The sequence below is a fragment of the Rhinichthys klamathensis genome, unplaced genomic scaffold (assembly GCF_029890125.1).
Source record: "Rhinichthys klamathensis goyatoka isolate OS25496 unplaced genomic scaffold, OSU_Roscu_1.1 h1tg000616l_1, whole genome shotgun sequence".
NCBI classification, from domain to species: domain Eukaryota; kingdom Metazoa; phylum Chordata; class Actinopteri; order Cypriniformes; family Leuciscidae; genus Rhinichthys; species Rhinichthys klamathensis.
In genome coordinates, this window is record NW_026607068.1 from 385,079 (window position 1) to 402,063 (window position 16,985).

The 16,985-nt window shown below is 38.0% G+C and overlaps 1 protein-coding gene across 2 annotated transcripts in view; it reads left to right on the plus strand.

Moving 5' to 3' along the window:
* The window catches only part of smurf2 (SMAD specific E3 ubiquitin protein ligase 2), a 69,560-nt gene that overhangs the window by 45,178 nt on the left and 7,397 nt on the right, over nt 1–16,985 (plus strand). For both annotated transcript variants that reach the window (XM_056240844.1, XM_056240842.1), the window contains exons 8-13: nt 2,156–2,358; nt 3,819–3,903; nt 7,422–7,580; nt 7,707–7,751; nt 12,344–12,551; nt 14,635–14,738. In XM_056240844.1, the coding sequence (XP_056096819.1) occupies nt 2,156–2,358; nt 3,819–3,903; nt 7,422–7,580; nt 7,707–7,751; nt 12,344–12,551; nt 14,635–14,738 (804 nt within the window). The remainder of the gene's footprint in view (nt 1–2,155; nt 2,359–3,818; nt 3,904–7,421; nt 7,581–7,706; nt 7,752–12,343; nt 12,552–14,634; nt 14,739–16,985) is intronic.

The window sequence follows — 16,985 nt, forward strand, 5'->3', positions numbered from 1 at the left end:
TGCGCTCCTGTTTGTCATTGTGCACGAAACTTCACGCCAATAAATCATCAGAAATATTGCTGACTTGTGCACGTCACAAGCGCCCTCTTTACGCTCGTCCTAATGCCTGTTAGGTGTCCGTGGATTTGCCTATATGTGGTGATGAAAATGGAAACGTCTTTAGACATGGAAAATCGATTTTACAATCGATTCAATGAACACTTACGTCTCAAAAATCGGCCATAAGTACCTATAGTTGAAAAACACCCATGTACTCTTTTGTTTCTACTCTACAGCCGTTGTTTTTCTAGTCTTTCCTCAAAACGTTACTGTAGCCTGTAGGGATTTGATTCAATTCAGCCACAAGCACGTTAGTGAGGTTATGTGTCGACATTGGCCGACTAATCCAAGTGTGCAGCACGCATTACAATTCACAGCCACGGGAGCTCTCGAAACATCATTTTCGCACTGACGTTGCTTCCAAAGGCAGTTTTGAACCTCTGAAGTGTTGAAACCGAGTGGAACAGAGGGAATATTGAAACCGAGCACAGGCTGTGTTTATGCCCTACATGATTCAGCACTTCGTCCTCGTTCGTTGAGCTTGTGTTGCCAGCCGCTTCACGGTTGAGCTGCTGTTGCACTAAGATGTTCCCACTCTACAATAACAGCACTTACGGTCGACCCGGGCAGCTGGAGAAGGACAGAAATTTCACTCCCTTGTTTGGAGAGGTTGCAGGTCTGCGACTTAATCAAGTCCCTCAGCTCATTGCAGTACGCCGTTCTGCTTGACAGTGTTCGTCTTCATTATTCATTTAGTATACTTAAAGCTAAGTATTCATAGAGATTTGAATTTCATACCAAAGGGCACACTATTGTGTGCTTGGGTTTCCAAAACTAATGCCTGATTGTACCCCAGAAGAGCCACCAAGTCTTTCATGATCTTTTTTCTAGTTTTGTTAGAGGTGCAAATGCTTTGCAGACTCAAATAAAGTATTGTAGGCATTTTGGCTTACCCAATTTTCTGTCCAGGTCGTTGGGTTTGAGGTGGTTCTGTTGGATAGGACAGGATTGTCCAGTCTAAGACCAGGCTAAAATGGCTTACTAGTCTTAGTTTGGACCAGTGAGTTAGAGTGGATGGTTTTAAAGGGGATTTGGATGTTTTTTAGCTGGTCATGCTGGTAGACAAGCTGGCCACCCAAATAAATCACTAACTCAGCCAGGTTTGGAGGTCATTTTTAACCAGTTAATACCAGCAAACCAATTTAGGCTGGTTTGACCGTTTTTTTTTGTTTTTGTTTTTTTAAAGCCAGGAAAGTCCAAACCAGATGGAAAGGGCCATAGGAAATGATGCTGAGACTTTATTTCACTTTGTACTTTCTGAAGAAACTCAGTTTGAGAAAACTGTTTTCAAAAATGATGTTTTGTCATTTTTATATTTGTTATGATGTTTTGCATAAGTAATCACAAAAATGCTCTGTAATCTTCTGTTCTTCTGAATTTCACAGTTACATTGTACACACATTCAGCACACACTTTCATTCAAAGCGACTCTGCATTCTACGGAGCCCCTAAAGGGACGTGGTGGTGGAAAAAAAATTAGGACGGGAGATTTTTTTTTTTTACAAAACTGTTGCGTTCCCCCGCAAAACTGTTGCGTTCCCCCGAGAAACTTTGCGTTCCCACGCAAAACCTGTTGGCAGCTCGGACAGACACTTCCTGTTTAATGTCCCGCTGGCAGTGTTTCAGAGCTCCGTACGTTAATGGAGCGTTTCATAGTGTTTGAACTTGGATTCAAATATAAAGATATGCGGTCAGTGCTTAACTCAAGGAGATCAGTGAAGTTGGCAATATATACACATGTATTCGAACTTCCCGGATCAATATTCTTGAGCTAAACGTTGTTAAAACACAAATGACACCCATTTACAATCACAGTAACCTAGACAACGAGCTACAACCCAATTCTCCTCAAAACGAGTGAGGGAACGCAAAGTTTCTCGGGGGAACGCAAAAGTTTTGCGAGGGAACGCAAAAGATTTGGAAAAAAAAATTCTCCCATCCTAAAATTTTTTTCCCCACCACATCCCTTTAGGGGCTCCGTAGCATTCTAAGTATATGTGAATTTGAACCATTTTAATGTAGTCTGTTGTCCTCATTTCTTCTTTCACACACACAGGCCTGCGTCCGAGTACTCGAGTCCCGGCCGGCCACTCAGCTGCCTGGTGGATGAGAACACGCCCATCATGACTCCCAACGGGGCAGCGGGCGTACCTGCGGATGACCCACGGGTGCAGGAGCGGAGGGTTCGCTCTCAGAGACACAGAAACTACATGAGCAGAACTCACCTACACACACCGCCCGACCTGCCAGAGGGATATGGTACGCACTCATCAGTTCTACCGTAAATACTGGCCAGCTTGCAAAGGTCAAAAATACACCCTCCAGCATACATTTCACACACACACACACACGCATGTGCGATGGAAATTTGTGCTGCAGCAGGAGTAATTAAAACGTCTCTTGAGCTGTAGAAAGGGAACTTGTCTGAAATATGTCAGACGTGCCGTCAGCACCAGCTGCAGGGTCAGACGGGTGACCTGGAAATCCCTCTATGTCTGTGTGCGTGTGTGTAAGTCCGTGGAGAGATACAGAGGGCAGAGGTTATAGACACAGGTTAAATAGAGCTCTGTGTGCTCTCCTCTGCTCAAGTAGCTAAATGTGGGTCTGTAGACATGGGATACAGGTCAAGTACATGTGTGGAACAGGGACTTAAACCATCATTTAAAGACTTTGAGATGAATCGATATTGATATTTATATTTAAAAAAAAATTTAAATCCACAAAATCACTAATAAACTTTTAAGTAACTTCCTATATTTAGCCAACTCAAAAGTCTTCTCGATAAACCGCTAATTTAAAAGTGTGGTTTTACTTGAAAAGAGCATATATTACTATTGTATAGTAGAATAGTTATTGTATTATTATTATTATTTTAAGAAATATCATACAACCAAGATGTTTCTTCATCTGTTTTAATTTATACAGTATACACATTCTGTAAATAAAAATGCAATGTTTCGATGTAAAATAATTATGTTTTAATAGATTTTTTTTTAATTGGTCCCATTTTATTAATTAGTTTCATTATACAACATTTTTGATAATAAATTTGTATTAAATCCCAAATGCAGAATCCAGAAAAAATAAAATCGAAAACAAATAAAAAAATAAAATGGGATTTAAAAGGTAGCTTATTCTTTGGCAAGTTTTGTTTAGATTCTTAAGGTCTAACACATGAAATGCCTTTCTTTCTTCATTAATGGTGTGAAATTAATATCATGATATATACCGGTATATCAATATTGAATATTTTGGGAAAAAATATAATGGCAATATTTTTGGCCATATCGCTCAGCCCAACTTTAAGAGGTTATTGAAGGTGATTTTTCTGATAGAGCATTAAACTTTTATCTCCTCATTAAATGTAAATGTTTAAAATTGCAGAGATTCATGATATCCTCCTTTAACGCCAGCATGTGAGTTTAATTTAGATCTTTGTGGTTTTGCGAGCAATATATCATGTTATATAATTTAAAATGAATCTGCTTGTTTATATTTAGCCATTATTTTCCCTTAAAGTTGATTCGTTTGTGTGAAACGAACATAGTTTACAGTCATGGATCAGATAAGCATACGGTAAATCAAACTGAAAGTGAAAGAATGAAAGTATCACTACTGTACACACATTAACACAAAAACTAAAATGATAGTATTCAACCCTCTTGTCATTTTTTTCACATTGTAAATGACGAATGATGCCCTCTGGTGTTTGTCCACAGAGCAACGGACAACGCAGCAGGGCCAGGTCTACTTCCTGCACACGCAGACGGGCGTCAGCACATGGCACGACCCCAGAGTGCCCAGGTACCTCCTCCTTATCCTTTGTGTCTTTTACATGTTTAATATTATTACAGTTATTTATCTTATCTTGTTTTACAAATATTTTATACTGAATTTGGTTGGAAACCTGCGGCTCTAACCAGTAATTCTTTTGTAACATGCAAAACATCACTGTTTAATAATACAGCTATGTTGTAGAGTGTGATTTTTGAGCAATGAGATATTACTGTGTGCGAACATTATTCTTCAAAATGCCTCGAAGCTTTTGACGGTTGAAACTGGTTTGGGCAGAAACTGAGAAGACATGAACTTGGAGAAACTTGGATCTTTATGAGGGGACCGTTTAGTCATTTATCTGAGAGCGGAACATGATTGAAAAAATTAATTGTGGCTTTGGGTTGACATTCAGCATTTTTGCAGCGCTGCACATTTGTTGCTCTGTTAGTTTGATGATGTTTGGCAGGAGCCCGAAATCAACATATCTGAAGTTTGTTTCGTCTCGTTCTTTTTTTCTTTCTCTCTTTTCGAACTTTGTTTTGTCTGTCTTCTTGCTTTGTTCTTGTCTTTCTCTCTCTCTTAGTTTGACGTCAGTCTAAGGAGCATGTTACAATATATTTAAAGTGTTTTAGCACTGTTTAAGTAATGCCATTTTTTACTTTTTTGCATTAATTTTAAATCATGAACACATTTCACTTCCATCAAATCACGATCATCATGATATAAGTTAAGATAAGATTTCACTCAATAAATATTGAAACGGTTTATGTTAAAAAATAAAATGTATTATTATTTGAGTATTTTATTTATTTATTTATATATATATATATATATATATATATACACTCACCTAAAGGATTATTGGGAACACCTGTTCAATTTCTCATTAATGCAATTATCTAATCAACCAATCACATGGCAGTTGCTTCAATGCATTTAGGGGTGTGGTCCTAGTCAAGACAATCTCCTGAACTCCAAACTGAATGTCAGAATGGGAAAGAAAGGTGATTTAAGCAATTTTGAGCGTGGCATGGTTGGTGGTGCCAGACGGGCCGGTCTGAGTATTTCACAATCTGCTCAGTTACTGGGATTTTCACGCACAACCATTTCTAGGGTTTACAAAGAATGGTGTGAAAAGGGAAAAACATCCAGTATGCGGCAGTCCTGTGGGCGAAAATGCCTTGTTGATGCCAGAGGTCAGAGGAGAATGGGCCGACTGATTCAAGCTGATAGAAGAGCAACTTTGACTGAAATAACCACTCGTTACAACCGAGGTATGCAGCAAAGCATTTGTGAAGCCACAACACGCACAACCTTGAGGCGGATGGGCTACAACAGCAGAAGACCCCACCGGGTACCACTCATCTCCACTACAAATAGGAAAAAGAGGCTACAATTTGCAAGAGCTCACCAAAATTGGACAGTTGAAGACTGGAAAAATGTTCCCTGGTCTGATGTGTCTCGATTTCTGTTGAGACATTCAGATGGTAGAGTCAGAATTTGGCGTAAACAGAATGAGAACAGGGATCCATCATGGCTTGTTACCACTGTGCAGGCTGGTGGTGGTGGTGTAATGGTGTGGGGGATGTTTTCTTTAGGCCCCTTAGTGCCAATTGGGCATCGTTTAAATGCCACGTCCTACCAGAGCATTGTTTCTGACCATGTCCATCCCTTTATGGCCACCATGTACCCATCCTCTGATGGCTATTTCCAGCAGGATAATGCACCATGTCACAAAGCTCGAATCATTTCAAATTGGTTTCTTGAACATGACAATGAGTTCACTGTACTAAAATGGCCCCCACAGTCACCAGATCTCAACCCAATAGAGCATCTTTGGGATGTGGTGGAACGGGAGCTTCGTGCCCTGGATGTGCATCCCACAAATCTCCATCAACTGCAAGATGCTATCCTATCAATATGGGCCAACATTTCTAAAGAATGCTTTCAGCACCTTGTTGAATCAATGCCACGTAGAATTAAGGCAGTTGTGAAGGCGAAAGGGGGTCAAACAGTATTAGTATGGTGTTCCTAATAATCCTTTAGGTGAGTGTGTGTATATATATATATATATATATATATATATATACTGTACATATACTCTAAGATGTCTTTAAAAAAAAGTTGGGGATAAGGGTAAAATAATACAATATGTACATAAAAGGCATTTGAAAAGTAAATACAATTTTTTTTAAAATAAATGGTCAAATGTTTCCTAGACCAGTTGAAATGATGAAAATATTTGTAATAAAATCAACACATGGAACATAAAATTTCCATTTTGGGGAATCCTCTAGCTAAAGAAGTAGATATGAAGAGTTAAGATGCAAAAACATCTAAGTCCTTCTGACATTTTTCTTTTAAATGAGCTTTTTTTTTAACAGGCTCTCATCATGTTTAGGTTCAGTAATTTCACTTTAATGGTACTGAAAAGGTTATTAGTCAGTTATTGAAATGCCTTATTTTCAAAAAATATCACTTCAAGACATAGTAAACAGATGCACTACTAATCACTACTGTCACATCTGTATCGTATTCAGGCCCAAGTGCTCACAGGGTTCGAATGTGACCCACGGGAATGACACAAAATGACCGCACACTTTATTGGATAACAACAAAAAACAGAAGACAAATAGAAGACTTTATGCAATAACTACAACATATACACTACTCTCAAAATGAAATAAAAAATATATAATATAATACATATAAAATATAATAACCTATATACAATATTAGATATAAAAAATAAATATAAAATTATGTATCAAAAATAAATAATAAATAACTTGTGTTAAATAAGTTGTGCATTAAGAAGTGCATGAAGTCAGTAAACATTAAACTTATATTAGTAAAATCTAAACAATTAGACATTTATTCATTTAGCTGACGCTTTTATCCAAAGCGACTTACAATTGCTATATATGTCAGAGGTCGCACACCTCTGGAGCAACTAGGGGTTAAGTGTCTTGCTCAGGGACACATTGGTGTCTCACAGTGGATTCGAACCCGGGTCTCTCACACCAAAGGCATGTGTCTTATCCACTGCGCCATCACCACAATTCATTGTCATAAAACGTACATTTCTTGTATAAAGTTCTAAACATCTTTACTTAATCTCTTTAAACAGGATATAAACTTGCAGCTCAACAATTGAAAGCTGGCTCACACCCTTGCTGTCATTCATTTTGAAATCATATGATTCGATTTGAGTCTTCTGATTGGTTCTATGAACTTGGCGTTTAGCGGTTTCTGCCACGAACCGGTATTTCTAAAAGGGCAGAGGCTGGGATTTAGCGGATTTGAAGCGAAAGTATTTGATGAGCGTATACTATGTGCGGAGAGCATTCGCACAATATCGTTTAGCGGCTTTTGCATCTGAAGTCTTCAAATATACTCCAGAAATTATCTTGCACTATGTGCATGTATACGGTAATGTCCAATTGTGAACTGGTTCTCTACATATATCATAACAATTTCTAATCTCACCAGGGACAAAACCACTGCTAGAGCTGACTAACGGTTCTCCGTCTTTCTCTCTGCAGGGATCTCAGTAATGTGAATTGTGAGGAGTTGGGTCCGCTGCCTCCAGGCTGGGAGATAAGGAACACCGCCACAGGACGGGTGTACTTTGTGGACCACAACAACCGGACCACACAATTCACAGACCCGCGTCTCTCAGCTAACCTGCACCTCGTCCTAAAGTGAGTCACTCTCAACTTCATCAGAAAGAACCAGACACCATTCAACCTAGAAACTACTAGAGACATGAAAGACATAGTCGTATTGCTAAAGTCTCATGCCGTTGTGTCTCACGTTTACTCCAACAGTCCCAGTCCGAATGGCTCCCGTGGGGCCGTTGAGGCTCAGAGCAGGTAAGAAATTAATCAGATTCTCTTCAGTTGGAGCAGTTTTATCGATCCACGCGCTCGTGACCGTGCATGTGTAGTTGTGTGTGTCGCTTGAGCCAGAGGAATCCATTAATGGGGAGAGATCGAGTTTCCCTTTTCCTGTCCTGACAGATCAAAGGACATGTCCCACATTCCGCCTTCCCACTTCATGTTGTTCTTGCAGTAACAAGAATATTCTGTGGCGTACGGCTCGCATGAATGGCATCACACAAGTCAGGGAATATCAGTTCACGTAGGATCTTGCAAATGAATCATTGCACCTGGATAGTATCTTCACCTGTCAAATGGGATGTTTGGATTGACGTTAATCAATATGGTTTGTTCAAAGGTCATTGCCAACATTTTGCAGCATTTATTCAAAATGTGCCTAAAATATTTGAAAACAGAAATTCTCACTTTAATCACCCAATGGTATGAAATAAAGATTAAAAAGGTAAAACTGTAAAAGATCAAGTTTAAAACAAGAAATTAAGTCACATAGGGAAATAGAAAGTCAAAGTTGTGAGATATGATTATGGCTCATAATAATTTAGCATAATCTTTTATTAATTAAAAAAAAATGTAAGCAGTGAAGAAAATTTAATTTAGTTAGGGTAAATATATTATAATATATACTATATAATATAATATATTATAATATTATATTAAAAAAATGATCCATCAAAGTCAGTGTCACATGCAGAAAGCCATGTTTAGTAAGTTGTTGTTGTTGTTGTTGTTGTTGTTTTTTTAATATTAGATATTGACCTCTTTCAAGATCAAATTTAGTAACCCTAAGAAAACTACATAATATTCATGACTCAAACATCCAATGTTTTTAGTTGACGTTTTTCACATGATTATATTATATTTTTGTGAAACAAGAGATTTTCTACCATTCAGAGAAAGTCTGAAATGTACTTTAGCTTTAGGTCAGCAGCACAAACGAAATGATTTCCATTTTACCAAAATCTAAACTCTGAATGAGCACTGAATGTAATGCAGATAATAAAGCAACAAATAGTAAAAGTGTGCAATATAACACAGCTTTGAATGATTATGCACTAAAGTAAACATACAAAACCACATTATCGTGCCATTACCTAGATTCTGATTTAATATTGTATCGCTATGTTTGCCATAAAGAGATACCAGACAGATATCAGTCCAAACAGACCATTTGCATTAAGACATCATCCCTCAAGCAAACTAACTGCCAAAGCGAGTCAGTGTAAACGTTCCTGGCGCTGCAGTTGTCTCACTTTTGGAAAAGGCATCAGATAGATTATGTGGATATCTGTCGAAACATCTGCCTTATATCAGAGCAGAAATTCTCACCTCTCTGTCATCTGGCAAAACTCTTCTGTGCTGTGTGCTTTCCTCTCAGCCTTGACGGCTTCATGATCTCACGATCAAGTGCGTGATGGGAGCTTCGGGCGGGTGGGTGATTGTCATGGCTGTGCGTGTGTGCATGCATGAGCTGCGTTTGTTTTTTCATGGATACACCCTCATGATCCACATCCAGCATTTCAAGAGTCATTAATGGATTACAGGATTCGGGGGGGGAAAAAGTGTTTTTGTTTTTTTGCTTGAATCTGTTCAGTTATTCAAGAATATTATTTACAGATACTAATGAATAAATCTCATATTTAATGTAGATGGTTTAAACTTCTTAATTTTGTTGTTGTTCTTAATGTCAAAAAAGTGATTATAAGATATTTAATGGCAAAATGATTGTAATGATTATCAGAGATTATAATGACAAAACAGGCTGTAATTCTTGTAAATATGATTTGGCACGAGTAATTTGGCATAATCTTTTATTATTGTTAATTATTTTTTAAATAATGCAAGCAGTGAAGCCAATTTGATTTGGTGGATAAAAGTTGTTGAAATATTAATGTAAAAAGTTTAAAAATATTAATATTTGAAAAACTTTTATCCACCAAATTAAAGTCAGTGTCACTTGCAGGAAATCATGTGTTCTTTCTTATTTATTGATTTATTTATTTTTAAATATGAGATATTTTCACTTCTTCACCAGGTCAAAGGAAAACTATATTATATTCATGGCTAAAAAAATTATATTTTGGGAAAAAAAGAAAGAAAAAAATACAATTTAGCTTTAAATATATGCTTACATTTTTTTTTATTTTTTTTTTTATAATGATTAACATTGGACAAAAAAGTGAATTCAAGTATTGAAAATACTTGTTGCTTGTTTTCTGGATAGTCACTCCACTATTTTTTATTTAAAAAAAAAATAAATAAATATGAAAATGGCAACAATGTGATTAAGACCTTTAGATTATAAGATTAAGGGTGTGTTTAAAATTGTTGCTTGGTTCGTTTGGTCCGGACCAGAAAATAGCCATTTAGTCGTGGTCCGCTTAGGGGCTGTTTACACCTGGCCACTTCATGCGTTTTCTGTGATCGGATAGCTATCCGATCGTGAAAAGACCAGGTGTAAATGCCCTTCGAAACGCATTCGAGACGGATTTGAATCCGATCGCTCAAACCACATCAGGAGGTGGTCTGGGCCGCATTCCAGACGAAACTGGACAAGTGTAAATGCATCTGGTTGTTGAAACCACACATGTAAATTTTACTCCTCCCAAAAAATGCTAAAAAATAAACGTGTGAGAGCGTGTTATATAGGCTATATGTCATGTTATAGTCAGATATGATGACGCTACTGCAACACGCATTACCGCAGCTGAGCATCTCTTCATCAAGCCAACGTGCAAACTATCGCAAATCAAAGTGAAAGTAAGTCGCAGACGCTTAACACACAATCATCTTCATTAAAAGTAAAGAAACGAAATGATCTTACCAGGGCTGTTGCCGCTCTCTCTTATTGCTCTCTTTGATTTTGAAATTAGCTGATGATCAATAAAATGCAGCTCCTATCTGTTGCTTTCGGTGACGTGCACTCCATTAAATCTGCATATAGCGCGGGAATTGAAGATCGGATTTATATCCGTTTGGCAAAAACACATTTATGTGACCAGGTGTAAATGGAATCGTTTTGATAAATCAGATAGCTATCCGATCTGAGAAAACGCATGAAGTGGCCAGGTGTCTAAAGGAATCTAAAGATACCGAAAGGCATAGGGATACGTTCACAACCTGATTGGTCGACTTTTCTGACGAATATTTCACAACGGTACTTACCGAACATCCAAAACATTGCTATGTGCTGGTTTAAATGCGCTCGTTGTTTGTGCGTAGCCTACATATGATGGTATTTTGACCAGCGGAGAACTTGTGAAGAGTTTATAAAATTTGTAAAGGAGTCAAAACAACGACACGAATCCCTCCGTCACACACACAAGCGATCTGCTGTAAGGAGATGCGGTTCTGATCCTGTACCGAACTGAGATGGACAACATGATGAGAAAAACCGGTATGCTTGAACATTCTTTCCTTTTTAGGGTCGCATCTTGTGACATCACGTCCTGTTTTTGGTTCGTTTGCTTGTATTTGGTCCGTGTTGCGTTCATATTTCATTCGAACCGCTCCAAAGTTGATTTGGAAGCGGAGGAGACCCATCTTTTCAGCGGTCTCGGCCCGTTTGTTTGGTGCGCACCAGGGTTCAGATGGCAGCGTTCACACTTATTCAAATGAACCGCACTAACAGAGTAATCGCACCAGTTCATTTTAATCCAACCAAACATGCCAAGTGTGAACACACCCTAAAAGAACTTGTTTTGAGCTAGATTTTTCTCCTTTATATCATCTCAGACATCCTTATTTGTCATGAATTCTTATTGCTTGTATATTATAATGAACATCAGGCTGTTTTTACAAAGTAGCAATAAGATATGATCTTGGCTGTTTACACATTGAGTCAGAATCAAACTGATTTTAGATCAGTATAGTGCTATAAATGCATCAAGAAACTGTAAAACTGCAGGCACAGAGAAGTTAGTTTCTGCGTGTCAAGGAAAAAGAATGGGAGGAAGGGAATATTTGAAGAATGTGGGTCACGTGCAGACGGAGAACGAGCGTAAGGATCATGGTGTCACATGGATAAATGAGTCTGAGAGTGTCTGTGAAGTGCGTACGGAGTGATATGTGAAGCGAGCGTGTGTTTACATATTAAAGACTGTGGATGAATGTATGCACACCTCACTTCGTCTGTATTTTTGGTGCTATATGAACACACCTCTGCCCTCTCACTCCATCTTTATTTGTCAAGCACTGGAGTTTGTGAAGTCAGTTATTCTCAAGCAGCATTTGTTTGCCGATGCCTCATCGTTTGACATTCGGCAATCTAATGCACTGACATTTAACATTTTAAGTGTCGTTAAGTGTTCAAAAGTGTCCAGATACTTTTGGAGCCGACTGTGTATTCAGCATTATATCAGTTCAGGACCATACTGGAGCTTGTGAAGAGAACTTGTGTCCTCCTCATTTCCTTTAGGAGCTCATTTTGTCCGTCTCTGTCGTGACGTACCTGTGTGAGATGGCACTGAAGGGGCGACGCTGCTCTAGCATCGAGGGTGAAGATGGGGTCAGTGTTTATGCATGCAGAACGTTTCATCTCTTTATTCTCCCTCGCTCTTTCTCTGCAGTCGCCCCGGACAGCTGAAGCAGGAGGCTCAGTCGGTCATATCTCCCATATCTCCCGGAAATCTCCCCGAGGACCCCGAATGTCTCACGGTGCCCAAGTACAAGCGAGACCTGGTGCAGAAACTGAAGATCCTGAGGCAGGAGCTGTCCCAGCAGCAGCCTCAGGCGGGACACTGTCGCATCGAGGTTTCGCGTGAGGAGATCTTTGAGGTGAGAACGAACATCCATCCAAACAATCCTGATGAACTCATACTGATGAATGGTTTCTTTTCCAGCAGCAAATAATCAGTTTGGAAAATATATTTGCACACATTAAACACAGCTTATAATAAGGACGTGGTTATATTTCGGCCTTTTGACCATATTCAATATGTGTCTACACTACCATTTAAAAATTTGGGGTCAGTAAGATGTTTTCTTTCTTTTTTTTTTTAAGTAATACTTATATTCAGCAAGAATCACAGACATTTATAATGTTACAAAAGATTTCTAAAACTTTCTATTTATCAAAGTATCCTGAAACCAAATGTATCACAGGGCAAAAATTCCACAATATTAGTTCATACTGTATTTTTGATTGAATAACTGCAGCCTCTGTGAGCTTGGGAGACTTCTTTAAAAAACAAAATGTTCCAGACCCCAAACTTTAGAACAGTTTTTTAATCAGAGGAATAATCATATTAGCCATTGTAGCCACATAGATTCAAAATGTTTAATTTTGGAATTAGAACGCAGTAAAAATTCGAATTAAAAATAAATACTTTTTCCACTAGAAGGAATATTGAAAAATAAACGGTTTACCAACTAAATTACCAATCAATTTTATTCCATTGGCATATAAAAAATGTGAAAAAGCATAAACCTCCCTAAATTTCATCTTTCATCTTTTTGTACTGTAAAACAAGGCTAAAATACTGAGAAATCAAATGGTTTTAGACTCATTTATAGTCATCATCCATGTGGCACAAATTCAAATGCTCCTTATGATCTTTTTTCACCGTCACCGTTCCTGCCTCTTTTCATCAACATTTTTATTCTCTCTACTGCATGTCTATCCAATAGAGTCAAGTGGCCAAAACAAATAAAACTCAAAGAAATTTTCCATTTCTTTGGGCTATTTTTTATTTTTATTTGGGTTTTTTTTGTTGTTGTTTGTTTGTCTGTTTGTTTTTTGTGCACCCTGCAACCACTGAACCAATCACAAAGCAGCAGAATCCACTTCACTGTGACTCAGTTGTCAGCCCTGAGACGTGTCGTCAGCATGGAGGCAGATGGGTTCTCTGTTGTTGTTCGAGGGTGTTAGTTGCACCAGTAACACCTGTCAATCTGAACCAGACTGTAATAGCGCTATTTCAAAGCCCTAAGGCCTGGTTAACCTTTAGCGTTCCTAAGCCCTTTGAACTCAGCTGGATGTCACCCACAAATCAATTTACATGTGGAAAAAGCCATAATGCATCAGACATGATGTTAAACCTCATTAGCATGCAGCAAACACCATGCTGAGTTCAGCTAATGCGTGTAACATGTACTGCACACACTTCTGAGCCTCATCTTAGGCCTGTTGGAAAAACATTTATCCCCCCCTCGCTCAGCTTGAAGTGGTTTTTGTTCTGTGCGTCTGTTTGGTCATCTGCTTTGGGGTGTTTAAGGGTGTTGAGCTGGATACGCACAGGCATTTCTGGATGCTGCATTCCAACATGCTGCGCTCGTTTTTATTTATTGTGTTTTCTGCTCTTGTGCAGATACCAGGGTTATTATAGTTAAATAAAAGTACAATTAAATGGGTTTTTTTTTTACTTGAAATAAAATAAACATTAACCGAAATCAAATCAATTGTTTAAATAAATAAATTAGACTTATTCTATTGAAGCTAGTTGCCAAGGAATCATTTCTCATTTTCAACTAAAACTGAAACTGAATTAAAAATGAATAAAAACTATTTAAACAACAATAGCTAATAAAAATGACAAAAACACACAACAAAAGCTTTAGCTAAAAACGTTTCAATAAAATAATTAAAGCTATTAATAAAATCTATAATAGTATCTCAATGATACTAAAATAACACCAGCATATCAAATTTTGTTTATGACCCTTGACAATTATGTGAAAAAAGCAAAAGAAGTTTGAAATTAGTTTGTCACCAGAGTATTTACTAAGCCCTTAGTTTGAACTTTCCATCTCAATCATGACTGGTGCATCCTAATATACGTCTGTATAATCCAGTTGTAGATTTGTGACCTTTCTGTAACCCTTCATAAATTTCAACTCTGTGTCTCTACTATTTCCTTAGGAATCATACCGGCAGGTGATGAAGATGAGGCCGAAGGACCTGTGGAAGAGGTTAATGGTCAAGTTCAGAGGAGAGGAAGGTCTCGACTATGGTGGAGTCGCTAGGTATAAGTTTGAGTCGGAGCAAAAACATTCATTTAACTTTTGGCCCTCTAGTGGTTAAAAAGCAGATATAAAGAACATTGTTTTGGTTGTGCTTCGGCTCTGCCTGACTGTGATGTTTATGACTCTTCACTATAGATAATGCGCTTTAAAATGAACTCTGTTAGAGAGCTACATATGGCAATTTATCTGTTCAATAAAATACATAACTCACCTGTTGATTTATAATAACACCGACATCTCTGAGTTGCTTTTACAACGTTTCAAATCCCTCAGTTCTCGCCATCTCAGTCAATGTTGATTCTTGTTTCATTATGGACTCTGTTGCGTTCTTGCCAGCAGACTCTCCTCTGTTTGTCTCTTCTTCTTCTTTTTTTTTACGTGTGATTCCTGGAGTTTCAATATTTAGCTGCTCCATGTTCACCTTTCTCGCTTGTTGTGACAATTAGCCTATACCACTCCCACATGCGTCAAAGTAACTTTTCTCTATTTATGGATATGACCAGACAAGTGACGTATACAGCCCAGTCTTAAAGGGATACTCCACTTTTTTTGGAAATAGGCTCATTTTACAACTCCCCCAGAGTTAAACTGTTGAGTTTTACCGTTTTTGAATCCATTCAGCCGATCTCCGGTTCTGGCGGTACCACTTTTAGCATAGCTTAGCATACATCATTGAAGTGGACAAGACCATTAGCATTTCTAAAAAAAAAATGACCAAAGAGTTTCGATATTTTTCCTATTTAAAACTTGACTCTTCTGTAGTTACATCGTGCACTAAGACCGACGGAAAATGTAAAGTTGCGATTTTCTAGGCTGATATGGCTAGGAACTATACTCTCATTCCTGCGTAATAATCAAGAAACTTCACTGCCGTACCATGAGTGCAGCAGGTGTAATGATATGACGCAGCGCCTGAAAATAGGCTACCTTCCGTCAACAATTTTCAGGCGCTGCGTCATATCATTACGCCTGCTGCTCTCACGGTACGGCAGTGAAGTTTCTTGATTATTACTCAGGAATGAGAGTATAGTTCCTAGCCATATTAGCCTAGAAAATCGCAACTTTACATTTTCCGTCGGTCTTAGTGCACGATGTAACTACAGAAGAGTCAAGTTTTAAATAGGAAAAATATCGAAACTCTTTGGTGATTTTTGTTTGAGAACTGCTAATGGTCTTGTCCACTTCAATGATGTATGCTAAGCTATGCTAAAAGTGGTACCGCCAGAACCGGAGATCGGCTGAATGGATTCAAAAACGGTAAAACTCAACAGTTTAACTCTGGGAGAGTTGTAAAATGAGCCTATTTCCAAAAAAGTGGAGTATCCCTTTAAATATAAACACTAACAATAGGCTTACCATAGTGAACCAAGATTGATGATGTATTGACTCATTTTTTTTTTATTAACAAAATTTGAATGTTACATAGTGTGCTTTTAAATCTGAGTGTGAATCTGAAAATTTTAGTTTTCTTTCTAAATGCATGTTCCTGTTCTTATTGTAAATTATTCATCTGTGAACATTATTCAAAACGGCTTTCCTTTTCCTTTGATGAACAACCGGTTATCACTTTCCACAATCCAATCAATTCCAGATTGGTAAAATCAACTCCCAGCATACATTTTTGAATGTTTCCTGTTCAACTAATACATGTATCACAGTATGGCAGTAAAATGGGTTTTGAATGCAGTTTCCTTCTGACTTTTAAATCTTGTGTGTCCATCTAGTGGTAGGATTAGAGTATAACAATGTTACAGTGTGCCATGTTAGTCAAACCAAAATTTATTCAGACACCTTCAAGATTTCTCACATTATCACAGTTTATTCGCTATAGTTTAGAAAATGGTAATAAAATATGACAAGAACTCAAGAGTTATCGAATCAGTTGATATTTCACTGGTTTTGGCCATCCTTCTGTTAGACTGTTTCACAAATGAATTAGGTTGAATAGCTGTCAGCTGTTAAATTTAAGTACACAATGAGATAATGCCAATTTAGGTCAACCATTTACCAAGCAATGCTTAATTTTGTTTAGTCTGTGGCTGCGTTTACACTTGGCATTAACATGCGACCTGTATCCGGATGTTGTCCATATACACATTGAAAAGACAAGTGTAAACGCACTATCCGATCAGCGTGTCCAGGTTCGGAGGTAGTCGAGGACGCATTGTGATCGGATCTCAGTGTAATGTAAACGCAATCCAGCCATCGTGTCTGCATTCATAGGTGGACGTCATATAAATCCCCGCC